This window comes from Papio anubis, chromosome 16 (assembly GCF_008728515.1).
Source record: "Papio anubis isolate 15944 chromosome 16, Panubis1.0, whole genome shotgun sequence".
NCBI classification, from domain to species: Eukaryota; Metazoa; Chordata; class Mammalia; order Primates; family Cercopithecidae; genus Papio; species Papio anubis.
This window is the reverse complement of record NC_044991.1, coordinates 318,132-333,053: the sequence shown is the minus strand read 5'-3', so window position 1 is coordinate 333,053 and position 14,922 is coordinate 318,132. Positions and strand designations below refer to the sequence as shown.

At 51.1% G+C, this 14,922-nt stretch overlaps 1 protein-coding gene across 23 annotated transcripts in view; it reads left to right on the top strand.

Annotated features, from left to right (window-relative positions):
- PPP6R2 (protein phosphatase 6 regulatory subunit 2) overlaps positions 1-14,922 on the top strand; it is a 96,792-nt gene that overhangs the window by 59,455 nt on the left and 22,415 nt on the right. For 14 of the 23 annotated variants that reach the window (XM_031656145.1, XM_031656144.1, XM_031656140.1 and 11 more), the window contains 6 exons: positions 1,458-1,644; positions 8,418-8,555; positions 10,379-10,444; positions 13,207-13,319; positions 13,736-13,849; positions 14,060-14,116. In XM_031656145.1, coding sequence (XP_031512005.1) covers positions 1,458-1,644; positions 8,418-8,555; positions 10,379-10,444; positions 13,207-13,319; positions 13,736-13,849; positions 14,060-14,116 — 675 coding nt within the window. The other 9 variants (XM_031656148.1, XM_031656153.1, XM_031656157.1 and 6 more) reach the window with 5 other exon arrangements.

The following is a 14,922-nucleotide window of genomic DNA, read 5'->3' as shown; positions in this document are numbered from 1 at the left end:
CTCCCAGGTTCAAGTGATTCTCCTGCCTCAGCCTCCCAAGTAGCTGGGACTACAGGCGTGCACCACCACACCTGGCTAATTTTTGTATTTTTAGTAGAGATGGGGTTTCACCATGTTGGCCAGGATGGTGTCGATCTCCTGACCTCAGGTGATCCACCTGCCTCGGCCTCTCAAAGTGCTGGGATTACAGGTGTGAACCACCGCACCTGGCATTGGTTTTGTTTTTTTTTTTTAAGTCAGGGTCTTACTCTGCCACCCAGGCTGGAGTGCAGTGGTGTGTTCTTAGCTCACTGCAAACTCTGCCTCCCGGGCTCAAGCCATCCTGCCACCTCAGTCTCCCCTGTAGCTGGGACCACAGGCACGCGCTGCCTCGCCTGGCTAATTTTTCCTTTCTTTTCTTTTTCTTTTTTTGGAGAGAGAGGGTTTCACCATGTTGCCCAGGCTGGTCTCCCACTCCTGAGCTCAGGTGATCCACCCGCCTCGGCCTCCCAAAGTCCTGGGATTACAGATGTGAGCCACTGTGCCTGTCCTCACCTGCACGTTCAGATGGGAAAACCGAGACACAGAGGACAGGTCACTTCCTGGTGTCGGGACAGGCCCGTTCTGAGACAGCCATTCCTACGGGATGCTTCCACTGGGTTCCTGCCTGCTGGGCCCTGTGCTTCTCTCCAGCATTCCCAGAGGCAGGATCACCTGCCAGGCCTTGCTGTGGGGGCTGCTGTTGAGGGCTGTGTGGGCTGTGGGGTGTGCCTTTCCTAGGGCAATGGCCATCACCCACCTCTGTCTACCAGGTGCAAAAGAGGGAGCACAGTGATGTCATCATGGGATCATATGCACTGGGCTATGGATTGTTTTGTATCTGGTCATTTTAATCAGATGAAAAGTGCATTATTCACAGGTGTTGGTATTTCCTAGTCATAAAGTTCTTGCACAGTGCCTCGTCCCTCACACTGCTTCCCGAGTGCATAGTGCCTCGTCCCTCGTGCTGCTTCCTGACCTGCTGAGGGGGTGTGTCTCCCGTCTGGGGATGGATTGGGTCTGTGTTTGTTGATGGAAGAGTCACGGCTTAGAGGGAGAGGAGAGGCTCAGTGGAGGGGAAGATGGAAATGGTCACAGACGTGTCCTCACAGAAACAGTGTGATTAGACAGGAGGTGAGAGACCTGGCAGGTGAGTGTGAAGGCCTGGAGAGAGGAGAAGCCAGGAGACTGAGAAAAGTTGTTTAAAGAATGGGAGTAGGGTCAGAAAATGTCAGATATCAGCATATAGGGCATGAGGAGCATAGAAGGTATGTTAAAAAACTTCTAGCTGGTCACAGGTAGTCACGTTTTTATTCTGTTCTGAGGTCTATAGTTTTTATCACGTGGGTCTGCTTCCTAAGAAACAGACTATGTAAGCAGCTTCCTAAGAGTTGGAGAAGTCTAATTTCACCTCCAGTGCTTGGACTGTGCCCTTTTAGATATCCAAACACAGCCTGTGAGCTTCTGACTTGTGATGTGCCACAGATCAGCGACCGCCTCGGTGGGGACGAGAGCCTGCTGAGCCTCCTGTATGACTTCCTGGACCATGAGCCGCCTCTCAATCCTCTGCTCGCCAGTTTTTTCAGCAAGACCATTGGCAATCTCATTGCAAGAAAAACTGAACAGGTAAATGTGCAAAGCCCATGTGATTTGGGGCACTGTCATGGTGGATACTGACGTGTCCTGCTGTGGGCCTGGCTGTGTGACTCATCCTCAGGCCGTGGGAACAGCATTTGTGACTCTTCTGTGCAACACGTGGAGCAGTGGGGGTTTTGCCCGTCTGAGAACTGGAATTTGAAGGAGTGTTTCTGGCCGGGTGTGGTGGCTCACGCCTGTAATCCCAGCACTTTGAGAGGCCGAGCTGGGCAGATCACTTGAGGTTAGGAGTTCAAGACCAGCCTGGCCAACATGACAAAACCCTGTCTCTACTAAAAATACAAAAATTAGCCGAGCGTGGTGGTGTGCATCTGTAATCCCAGCTACTTGGGAAGCTGAGGCAGGAGAATTGCTTGAACCTGGGAGGCAGAGGTTGCAGTGAGCTGAGATCGTACCACTGTACTCCAGACTGGGCGACAGAGTGAGACTCTGTCCCCCCCAAAAAAAAAGAAGGAGGTTGTAACTGGCTCTGGAATAAGCACCACTTCCCACCATCCCTGGGAGCTGCATGGGGCCCCAAAGTAGGCCATCTTGTGCTGTCACCTACCAGGTGGAGGTATGAGGTCCTGGGGCTTCATGGCAAGACGTTGGACATCCACCTTCTCAGGTCTGCAGCTTTGTCTGTGTGGGTGGCGTGTCTGTCTGTCCAGAGCATTTATTCTTTCAAAACAAAGGTAACTTCTCACATTAGACTTCTGCAAAAGCAGTTAGTGAATTCATCTCAGCCAGCTGTAGCGGGGTCTTCCTGGAGTCCATCCTTGCTCCTGCCTCACATGTGACCTGACCCGGGCTTCTGCCCCTCCAGGCTGTGGACACACAGGTAGAGAGGGGTGGTGGCCCCTGTGCCTGCACCCCGTGGTCCGCCTTGCCCAGTCTTCTTCCTGTGTCATGCCCCACCTGCCCGTCCCCGATAAGAGTATTTTAAAACAAATCCTAGACACCAGATTATTTCTTATATAAAGATTTCAGTATGTGTGTATATTTATTTATTTTTGAGACAGGGTCTCACTCTGCCCAGGCTGCAGTCCACTGGCTGCATCACAGCCCACTGCAGTCTCAATCTCCTCAAGCTCAGGGGATCCTCCCACCTCGGCCTCCTGAGTAGCTGGGACTACAGGCACGTACCACCACACCTGGCTAATTTTTTAAAATGTTTTTTGTAGAGATGGGGTTTCCGCATGTTACCCAGGCTGATCTCGAACTCCTGGGCTCAAGTGATCTGCCTGCCCAGGCCTCCCAAAGTTCTGGGACTACAAGTGTGAGCCACGATGCCCAGCTATGTATCTCTAAAATAAAGACTTTTTTCTTTTAAATATAATCAGAATTTTATGATCACACTCCAAAAATAGTAACCATAATTGTTTCATACCATCAAACATTCAGTCAGGGCACAAACCGTTATCTCACATCTGCTTTGAGCTCTGAGAAAGTGCAGCCCCAGGAAGGCCGCGGTTCACCTTGACGACATTCAGTGTGCATGTGAGTGTATAGTGGAATGCCGTTTTCCCTTGTGCCATAAATCTGAGAGTTGCAAGGGCCCCCAGGGGACTGCCTCACCTCAGCTCCTTCTGAAGCTGTGTGTAAGTGAAGGGCACCAGCAGCAGTGGGTGGTGCTGGGTGGGAGGCTGCTGGCAGAATGGGAGTGGGAGTGGGAGTGGGAGTGGAGTCGGCGGGGAGCTGTGGTGTGGGCCGGGGGTTGTCGAGGCTGTGGGGTGGTAGTAGAAGTTGTAAAAACCTTGACAACCTGGCCCTTGCAGCCCAGTGACTAGATGCATGTATCTCGTAATTTGCCATAAGCTGATCTTATTCCTCTGCCACTTTCAGATATTTTCTTAATAATTTTACTACTTCATATAATATTTTTCTCCCATTCCCTTACCCAGTACTTAAGGTGTTAAAGTAATATGAACTGAACTGTTACAATTTTATTCTATTGGCCGGGCGCAGTGGCTCACGCATGTAATCCCAGCACTTTGGGAGGCCGAGGCAAGCGAATCACCTGAGGTTGGGAGTTTGAGACCAGCCTGACCAACGTGGAGAAACCCCGTCTCTACTAAAAATACAAAATTAGCCGGGCGTGGTGGTGCATGCCTGTAATCCCAGCTACTCAGGAGGCTGAGGCAGGAGAATCGCTTGAACCCGGGAGGCAGAGGTTGTGGTGAGCCAAGATCGCGCCCCTGCACTCCGCCTGGGCAACAAGAGCGAAACTTTCCATCACCCAGCAGCTGGTTTGTTCTCAGGGCCAGCCATAAGGCAGGGATGCCACGAGCCTTCCTCCTGTGTTTCCTGAAACTGTGGGAGTAGCCCAGAGGCGGGGCTTCCGGGAGATGACCCTCCGCATTTTCCCCGCCCTTCGTTACGAATTCTTTCAACTGTCTACAAATTAGAGAAAATATTTCATGAACCCCCATGTCTCTGTCAGTCAGATTCCAGGTCATTTGTTCATGGCTAATCACATTTCTTCTGTATCTCTTTGTTTTTCTTCAAGATTGTTTTTATGATTCTTTGCCTTTTGATTATTATTATTAATTTTTTTTTTTTTTTTTTGAGGCAGAGTCTTGCTCTGTCGCCAGGCTGGAGTGCAGTGGTGCAATCTCAGCTCACCACAACCTCCACCTCCCGGGCTCAAGCGATTCTTCTGCCTCAGCCTCCCCAGTAGCTGGGTCTACAGGCGTGCGCCCCCACGCCCAACTAATTTTTGGATTTTTAGTAAAGATGGGGTTTCACCATGTTGGCCAGGATGATCTCAATCTCTTGACCTCGTGATCTGCCCACCTTGGCCTCCCAAAATGCTGGGATTACAGATGTGAGCCACCGCACCTGGCCAGTGATGATGATGATGATTTTTGAGATGGAGTTTTGCTCTGTTGCCCAGGCTGGAGTGCAATGGCATGACCTCAGCTCACTGCAACCTCTGCCTCCGGGGTTCAAGCAATTCTCCTGCCTCCGTCTCCTGAGTAGCTGGGATTACAGGCGCCCGCCACCACGCTGGGGTAATTTTTGTATTTTTAGTAGAGACAGAGTTTCATCATGTTTGCCAGACTGGTCCTGAACTCCTGACCTCAGGTGATCCGTCTGCTTCGGCCTCCCAAAGTGCTGGATTATAGGCGTGAGCCACCGCACATGGCCTGTTTTGTTTTTTGTTTTTATTTTTTTCTTTTCTATTTTTTATTTTTTTCTTTTTCTTGATTGTTTTAGAATCAGCACATTTTAGAATGAGTTTGCAGTTTCTACATTCTCCCTCTCCATACCCTGTCCCCCCAAAAATAAACCTACTGAAATTTTGATGAGGTTTGCGTTGGCTGTAGTTGGGTCTGGCAAAGTGTGAACAGGCCAAAAGCAGCCACTGATGGTGTGAGCGAGGCAGCCACTGATGGTGCGAGCAAGGCAGCCACGGAGGGTGCGAGCGAGGCAGCCACGGAGGGTGTGAGTGAGGCCTTACTGTAGCACAGCCACTTCTATTTCACACCATAGCAGCACAGCCGGTAGCTCAGGCTGCTTTGATTTCTCAGAAATACACTGCAGTTCTCTGTCTGGCAGTCTTGAGCATCTTTCACTGGATTTATTCTTAGGTATTTGATATCTTTGTATTATTCTAAGTGGTTTTTTTTTTTTTTTTTTGAGACAGTCTTGCTCTGTCATCCAGGCTAGAGTACAATGGTGCGATCTTGGCTCACTGCAACCTCCACCTCCTGGGTTCAAGCGATTCTTGTGATTCTCGTGCCTCAGCCTCCCTCCCGCCTGGGGGATAGAGTGAGATTCTGTCTCCAACAAAAGAAAAAAGAACCTCTATTTTTCTCAAGCTTATAATGATCAATGTATCATACTCATATACATCAATATTCTAGTTGTGATATGCTGATGTTTTAGAAAATGTCACCATTGGAAGAAACATGTCAAAGCATACAAGGATTTTGTTTTTGTTTGAGGCAAAGTCTCCCTTTTGTCTCCCAGGCTGGAGTGTAGGGGCACAATCTCAGCTCACTGCAGCCTCCGCCCCCGGGTTCAAGTGATTCTTCTGCCTCAGCCTCCCAAGTAGCTGGGATTACAGGTGCCCACCACCACGCCTGGCTAATTTTTGTATTTTTAGTAGAGACGGGGTTTCACCATGTTGGCCAGGCGGTCTTGAACTCCTGACCTCAGGTGATCCACCTACCTGGGCCTCCCAAAGTGCTGGGATTACAGGCATGAGCCCCTACCCCCGGCCTTTAAATGGTATCTTTTTAATTGAAATTTTGATTGAGATTATTGTATTTGCATGAGGTTGTATGAAATAATATGAAGAAAATCCTTGGCCAAGAGCAGTGGCTCACTCCTCCCAACACTTTGGGAGGCCAAGGTGAGTGGATCACTTGAGCCCATGAGTTTGAGAGCAGCTGGCCAACATGCCAAAAGCCTGTCTCTACTAAAAATATAAAAATTAGCTGGGTGTGATGGCACATGCCTGTAATCCCAGCTACTTGGCGGGGCTAAGACAGGAGAATCACTTGAACCTGAAGGCAGAGGTTGCAGTGAGCCGAGATCGTGCCACTGCACTCCAGCCTAGGTGACAGAGCGAGACTCCGTGTCAAAAAAAAAAAAAAAAGAAAAAAGAAAGGCCGGGCACGGTGGCTCACGCCTGTAATCCCAGCACTTTGGGAGGCCGAGGCAGGTGGATCACGAGGTCAGGAGATCGAGACCATCCTGGCTAACATGGTGAAACCCCGTCTCTAGTAAAAATAAAAAAATTAGCCAGGCGCAGTGGCGGGCGCCTGTAGTCCCAGCTACGTGGGAGGCTGAGGCAGGAGAATGGCGTGAACCTGGGAGGCGGAGCTTGCAGTGAGCTGAGATCGCACCACTGCACTCCAGCCTGGGTGACAGAGCGAGACTCCGTCTCAAAAAAAAAAAAAAATCCTTGTATGCTCTGACATGTTTCCCCCAGTGGTGACATTTTCTAAAACACTAGTAGAATATCACAACTAGAATATTGATGTAAATATGTGAATATGATCCATTGATCATTATGGGCTCAAAAAAATAGAGGTTCTTTTTTCTTTTTTTGGAGATAGAATCTCACTCTGTTCCCCAGGCTGGAGTGCAGTGGTGCGATCTTGGCCCATTGCAACCTCTGCTTCCTAGGTTCAAGCAATTCTCATGCCTCAGCCTCCCGAGTAGCTGGGATTAACAGGCACCCACCACCACATCTGGCTAATTTTTACATTGTTAGTAGAGACCACGTTGGCCAGGCTGGTCTTGAATTCCTGAGATCAAGTGATCCGCCTGCCTTGACCTCCCGCAAGTGCCATGATTACAGGCGTGAGCCACCACGCCCAGCCTAGGGTTATTTTTTCTTAAATGTTTGGAAGAATTTATTGGTAAGGCCGTTAAACCTTCTCTGTATAGAGAGCCTATTAATTATAGATTTTGTGGGGTTTTATTATGTTCTGGAATTGATTTTGTTTCTTGTCAGTTTAGATAAGTACTTTTTTTAAGGAAGTTTCTTTTCTAAATTTACAAAAACTGGCATAAAATTGTTTCTGTTAATTTCTCATAGTACATCAGGTGTGGTGGCTCCTGCGTGTTATCACAGCATTTTGGGAGGCTGAGGTGGGAGGATCACTTGAGCTCAGAAGATGGAGGCTGCAGTGAGCTATGATCGCACCACTGCACTCCAGCCTGGGCGACAGAGTGAGACCCTGTCTCAAAAAAAAAAGAAAAAAAAAAACTACAAACCTCTCATCATAGTTTTTATTTCTGTAGGATCTTTAGTGATGTCCCTTGTTTCATTCTTGATATTGTTATTTGCATCTTCTGTTTTGTCCTTAGTCTTTCTAGAAGTTTAATCATCCTTTTCGAAGAGCCATCCTCCTCTCCTCCTCCCCTGCCCCCTCCTTCCCCTCCTCTTCCTTCTTCCCCTTCTCTTTTCCCACCGATCCTTTTCCTACTCTCCCTCCTCATCGCAGCACTGGGGAGTGAGGCTGAGGCCCTGCAGCCAGGTGGGCCTTCTCTGTGTTCCCATTGTTTCCAGTGGAGGGCTGGGTCTACCCCAGCCCCCAGCCCAGTAGCCTGGACATAGCAGACACTTATCTCTGTAGGCTGAGTTGAGCTGAATTTGCAGCAAGCCCAGCCTTCAACTCTCCACTGTTACCTCAGATCCACCATCTGAGCAGCTCACTGCGTCTGTGATGGGTGCTGTGCCTCCCCGTGGCCTCACGCTTAGCTGTCTACACTTCGTTGGTACTGGTCATCAGCCAGCCACAGAAGGCCTCTTTTTCTTTTCTAAAACCTCAGTCTTCTTTCCCCTTCAGCTGCTCACTGGTTTTGGTCAGCAGCTGGCATCTTGTGCACTCTGTGCTCCCTGGGTGTGTGTTCTAGGCCTGGGGCTGCCAGTGATGGCCATCAGCTCAGCTCAGCTCTGTCTACACCATTCGTTTCTATTGGAAAAACCCAAACCAGTAGGTATTGAATGGCAGCTTCTCACGCAGCCTGTGGTGCCCCGCCTGGGACAGCTGTGTCCTGTCAGTGCAGAGCCACAGCTGTCCCTGTGCAGCGGCCTCCCCCTACCAGGCCCTCACATACACCACTGCCTGGTAGAATTCTCTGCCTGTCCCTTGAGAGAGCTTTCTTACAATCTTGTCTGGGTCTTTCCGTTATTTCTGCTTGATATAATTAACAGTTCAACTTTCCCATGAGAGTTTTTGAAGGAGGAGTCTCATGGTTGTCAGGGTCAGCCCTGCCTGCCTCTCAGGTGTGTGTGATTTCAGGTGATTACATTTTTGAAGAAGAAGGACAAGTTCATCAGCCTGGTGTTGAAGCACATCGGCACCTCAGCGCTTATGGACCTGCTGCTGCGCCTGGTCAGCTGTGTGGAGCCAGCCGGGCTCCGGCAGGAAGTCCTGCATGTGAGTCTGGGAGTCCCCCCAGTTCCCGAGGGCAGTGGTGCTGCAGGAAGCCAGCTGGTTAAGTGCAGGAGCTCACAGCACCAGGGCGCCCGGCCCTCATCTCTTCACCCAGCGTGCACTTCTCCATGGGGCTGTTAGGGGTTCTTGTCAAGGATTGTGGCCTGCACCTTTCCCACTGTTCTGACTCAACTTGCTCAGAAGCACGGAGCAGAGAGGTCCCTTCTCTCTGCAGTCTCCAGCCTCCTGCTCTGTGAAGAGGCTGAAATGGACTTATCTTGCCTGCCTCCTTTTCCCCTGCCAGCGCCCACCCCTGTGGCTTAGAGCAGGAGGTCAGTGAAGTGCTGGCCCTGCGTCCAGGCCTGTGCCTGCCAGGAGAGCCCTGGTGGACAGCAGTTACCTGCAGAGCCCCATTGTTTACCCTGGAGTGTGCATGCGTCTGTTCTGATGGTGTTTAGTCAGTGAGAGCAGGTGCTACAGTTCCCGAAAAGAGGAGGATGCCCCCCAGAGAAGTCCGGGAAATCCATGCCGCACAAACTTCCACTCACTGTTTGGCCAGCTTTGTTTATGGTGAGATTTAAAATAGAGTAGAGGCCGGGCGCGGTGGCTCTCACCCGTCATCCCAGCACTTTGGGAGGCGGAGGTGGGCGGGTCATGAGGTCAGGAGATGGAGACCATCCTGGCTAATATGGTGAAACCCTGTCTCTAAAAATACAAAAAATAGCCAGGTGTGGTGGCGGCCCCTGTAGTCCCAGCTACTCGGGAGGCTGAGGCAGGAGAATGGTGTGAACCTGGGAGGCGGAGCTTGCAGTGAGCCGAGATCGCACCACTGCACTCCAGCCTGGGTGACAGAGCAAGACTCCTTCTCAAAAAAAAAATAAATAAATAAAATAGAGTAAACTGTGAGGCCCTCTGCCTGTTTCCCAACTCCTAGAATCTGGACTCATCCAGGTGGTCACTCTCACTCTGAGGTTAGTAATGCTTCCTCAGGGAGCAGCTTCTCACTGGGCATGACCGACCATCACCCACCTTTACACAGTGGACGCAGGGAATGACCGACCATCACCCACCTTTACACAGTGGACGCAGGGAATGACTGCCCGTCACCCACCTTTGCACAGTGGACGCAGGGAATGACTGACCGTCACCCACCTTTGCACAGTGGACACAGGATCAGTACTAGCTGTGGTCATAGCCGTTAGTGGGAAGCCTGCAGAACTGTACATCAGGCAGCCTTTTAGCTGCTTTACTTGATTCACTTCACAAAGTAGCCACGTGGGGACAGGTCATCCCATTCTGGGATAAGGAATTTAGGCACAGGGCACAGCAGTGCGGTGTGGGAGCCAGATGTGGCCCAGACCTGCCGGACCCCGACACTCACACTGGGCCCCCGTTGCCCATGAGCTTGACCCCACAGTGTTCCTGTGGCCTCGCCGGGGTGGATTTACTCTTCCTCATCCTGGGAAGGCGCCAGTGCTGCAGGGAACAGCTGAGGCTTCTCTGGCTTCAGCATCCAGCAGGTTCCTGAGCTGTGGCCCGTGTGGCTCATTTGCACCCTGGTCCTTAGAGAGAAATCCTGAAGACAGAGCTTACATGTGCACCATTAGGACAGAGGGATGGTGGTCACCCCTTATTATCTTTTCAACTACTTCCAGGACCTCCCAAAACTCAGTCATTGTGTGTTACTTGTGTTCTTTCTGGGTCTGGGACGTGTCAGGCAGAGTCTATTCTAGAAAACGGGTGCAGTGCTGCGCTGAAGGGGAAAGGTTCCTGCTGTTTACTTAGACGTGAGCAGCGACACTGAAAGGCCTCTTTTTCTCTTTCAGTGGCTGAATGAAGAGAAAGTCATCCAGAGGCTTGTGGAGTTGATCCACCCGAGCCAGGATGAAGATGTGAGTGTGCTGCTTACCAAGCTTCGTGCATGCTAGCCCAGGCCTGTGGCTGCTGGGCCATCTACTGCTGCAGGCCAAGGGAGCGAGGGAGGGGCAAGTCATCCCTTTCCTAAGATGAGGATCTGTTGGGTACTTTTCTCTCTTTAATCAAGCACTGACTTCTAGGCTGTTTTTTTTTGGGTTTTTTTGTTTTGTTTTGTTTTTTTTTGAGGTGGAGTTTCGCTCTTGTTGCCCAGGCTAGAGTGCAATGAGGCGATCTTGGCTCACTGCAGCCTCCGCCTCTCGGGTTCAAGCGATTCTCCTGCTCACCCAGGCAGGTAAGCCACCACACCTGGCCTCTAGGCTGTTTTCTTGTTGTTTAAATAGAGATGAGGTCTCACTACATTGCTCAGGCTGTTCTCAAACACCTGGCCTCAAGTGATCCTCCTACCTCAGCCTCCTAAAGTGCCATGGTTACAGGAGTGAGCCACCATGCCTGGCCTAGGCTTTTTTTCCTTAACTGAAAAATAATATATGTGTATGATAAAAACAATTCTAGGACGGGCGCGGTGGCTCATGCCTGTAATTCCAGCACTTTGGGAGGCTGAGGCAGGCTGATCACTTGAGGTCATGAGTTTTGAGACCAGCCTGGCCAACATGGTGAAACCCTGTCTCTCTACTAAAAATTAGCCAGGCGTGGTGGAGGGTGCCTATAATCCCAGCCACTCAGGAGGCTGAGGCACGAGAATCACTCAAACCCGGGAAGGGGAGCTTGCAGTGAGTTGAGATCGCACCGCTGCACTCCAGCCTGGGCGACAGCGAGATTCTGTCTCAACAAACAAACAAACAAAAGAACAATTCTAATAGAATTGTATTGGTCGTCTGCGACTGAATAGCAAATTACCCTGAAATGTAGTTGCTTATGGCAAGTATTTTTACCTGTAGCAGTATCAGTTTCTGTGGATCAGGCATCTGAATGTGGCTTAGTGGCTCTTCTGCTCATTCTCTCACAAAGTGCAGTCATCTCAGAGCTCCCCTGGGGTAGAGGCCAGCTCCATGGTCACAGATGGCTTGGCAGCATACAGTTCCTCAGGGCTGTGGGCCGAGGCCACCCTCGTCATTGTACCACGTGGGCCTCTCCACAGGGCAGCACACGACGTGGAGCTGAGCTTTCCCCTCACTCTTACTGTATTTGGCTCTTTAGAGCTGGGTGGCTGGGTCCAGCCCACACTAAAAGAGATGGGGCTATAGGGGCATGAACTCCAGGAGCGGATTGTTAGGGGCCCCCTAGAAGCCACCCACCCTGGAAGCACCTAAGGTGACAATGGGGCTCCCTGTGGTGATGCCTGTTCAGAGTTTGGGGTACATCCCAGCAGACCTTTTCCTAGCATTACACGTGTCTATCTATACATACAACCACGCATCCTTGGCAAATTGGAAAACAGTGGTGCTGACTCGTGTCTGAGGCCTTCACCGCTGCCTGGCCAATCACCCTGCTTCGTTCTCCGTTAGCCCACAGGGCTGATCAGACAGATGGGAGAGGCCACGCTGGCGTCTGTAGGAAGCGAGGAGGCCACCCTGCCTGAGAACCAGAGTCCACCCATGCATGTGGGTGTTGTGGACTGATGGCCTGTCCTGGGTCCCAAAGGCAGAGCTCAGAGCTAATCTGGCTGCCAAAGGCAGAGCTCAGGGCTAATCTGGCTGCCAAAGGCAGAGCTCAGGGCTAATCTGGCTGCCAAAGGCAGAGCTCAGGGCTAATCTGGCTGCTTTCTTTTCTCCCTAAAACACTCCTGTGAGTGTTTGCCCCTCGTCTTCCCACAGCGTGTGAGCCAGTGCTGCAAGGAGTCAGGTTGTTTCTCTCTGAATCACATTTGTCTTCCTTAGAGAACAACCCCGGCATTGTCAGCAGGGGCAGGTTCCCGTCAGGGGTTGTGTGTTAATGTTTCCCTAGAAAAGTTGAGTCCTCTGTTTTCTTGGTAGCAACTTCCCTATTTTCATCAGCTTACAGGACTCATTCTGAATAACAGCAGCTACTTATTACCACATTTAAAATACAGTATCAATAACATGGCCACATATTCAGTATATTTCAAAACGTGGATCACAGGTATAGCCCAGTATCTGCATTGCATATCTGACCATTATTAGCCCTGTTTTGAATTCCTAAAGATAGTTCAATGCAGCTTAAAAAAAAGAAAAATCTAACCAGATCTACATTTTGATGACAGAAAAGGCATACTCGAGGTTCTTTGAAATGAAGCTGTTGTCTGGAATCTTTGTAGAAAACTGGTTTAGAGAAAGTCCCACATCCTTTTTTTTTTGGAGACGGAGTCTCGCTCTGTCGCCCAGGCTGGAGTGCAGTGGCGCGATCTCGGCTCACTGCAGGCTCCACCTCCCGGGTTCACGCCATTCTCCTGCCTCAGCCTCCCGAGTAGCTGGGACTACAGGCGCCGCCACCATGCCCGGCTAATTTTTTGTAGTTTTAGTAGAGATGGCGTTTCACTGTGTTAGCCAGGATGGTCTTGATCTCCTGACCTGATGATCCGCCCGCCTCGGCCTCCCAAAGTGCTGGGATTACAGGCCAGAGCCATTACGCCCGGACAAAAGTCCCACATCTTTAAAAAAAAAAAAAAAAGAAAAAGAATTTAACATCACAATGGTATTGAATAACAACTAGCATCTGCCAGAGAAGCAGCAGGACTCGTGCCCTGTGTGCCTACCAGGGCTGGTCCTGCTGTTTCTTCTCCATACTGAGGGGCTCTGTGTTTCCCTTGTCTTTTCAGAGGCAGTCAAATGCTTCTCAGACTCTCTGTGACATAGTTAGGCTGGGCAGAGACCAGGGCAGTCAGCTGCAAGAGGCTCTGGAGCCAGACCCCCTCCTCACAGCGCTGGAGTCGTGAGTGCTGGTGGGCCGTGGTGCTGGTGGGCCTCCCTTTCTGGGTCATGGGGACATCGCTGAGCCTCGCTCTGAGCACCGGGACATGCTGCCACCTCCTCTGATTCACATTCGAATGAACCCCAGGTTCAGAGCCCGTGTTAACTGGGGGCCTATTTCCAGAGGGAGGGGTCTTCAGAGGAGTCACCTGGCGGGTCTAGAGAGTGGGCCAGCAGCAGCAGGAGTGTCCTGAGAACCCTGGCGCCTGGCCTTGAGCCTGAGCAGGTTTAGGGTTTTGCTGGGGTCCTCCACAGGGAGCAAGGAGCATCCTTGCATCCTTTGTGTGTGTGTCTGCTCTGCCAGGCAGTGACCTCTGTGTGTGTCTCTTGTGTGTGTGTCTGATCTGCCAGGCAGTGACCTCTGTGTGTGTCCAGCAGGCAGGACTGTGTGGAGCAGCTTCTGAAGAACATGTTTGATGGAGACCGGACGGAGAGTTGCCTCGTCAGCGGGACTCAGGTGTTACTCACCTTGCTGGAAACCAGGCGGGTTGGGTGAGTCTCATGAGGAGAAATCATATGGAGCTGAACTTGGTGCTTCGGTGACTGGCAGCCCACATGAGCAGTCTGGATTATGTCATTTGTGTTTTTAATTTTTGATTATGCAAGTAATAACACAGATAGATTTCCCTTGTTGAAGGCTTGACTTTATGGCTGCGGCCAAGTCCCCTTGGACGCTCATCATCACTGGTGCTTCCTCTCCAGCCTGAAGCTGCTCGTCGTGGCCAGTTGGCGATGCATATGTCGACATGTGTGGAACAGGTGTGGTTGGCAGGTTTTCCCCAAGGACTGTTGTGACAAGTCCCCACAGCTCCTGTGTGTGTGTGTGTGTGTGTGTGTGTGTGTGTGTGTGGCAGGGTTTCCACTGCGACGCACAGTTATATATACATGTGTTTATCTCCCAGGCAGACACTGGCCCTCACAGGGTGGGGCTGTGGCATTAGCACTTGGTTCCCAGGCGACTGTCCTCCATTGCACTTTCTCGTTCATCAGGTGTCATTTCTGTACCCACTGTGCACTAACACAGGCCCAAGGAGTCAGAGAACTGAGACACAGCCCCTTCCCTTTAATTGCTCCCATCTGGCACAGGAGGCCAGTGTGCGGACAGCCAGGGTGATGCAGAGTGGCGAGTGCCGTAGACATGCACCCTGTGCCTCAGGGCTCACAAGAAGGGACCCACATGGGGCTGGTGGGTGGAGCCTCGCAGTCAGGGACGTTTTCCCTGAGAGGCCGCATCTGGCAGAGACCACCTGGGATGAGGCAGTGAGGGGGTCCCAGTGTGGACACAAGCATGGGGCAATATGTGGCAGAGGAGAGTGGAGCTTGCTTGGAGGAGCTCCTTTGCTGTGACCCCACACCGCTGTCCTCAGTTGCAGCTGTTGGAGGCCTGTTGAGGCATGACAGTGAATAGGCAGAGACAGAGGAGTCAGCAGCAGAAGTGAGTTCAGGTGAAAGTTGAATTTGTTTGAGGATATAGGTGCTGGGGACCCTTCTCTGACCCCAGGTAGAAATTTCAGGAAGTGTTTGAAGCTGTTTCTCTGGATCACAGTGTGGCCTAGAAGGCCCTC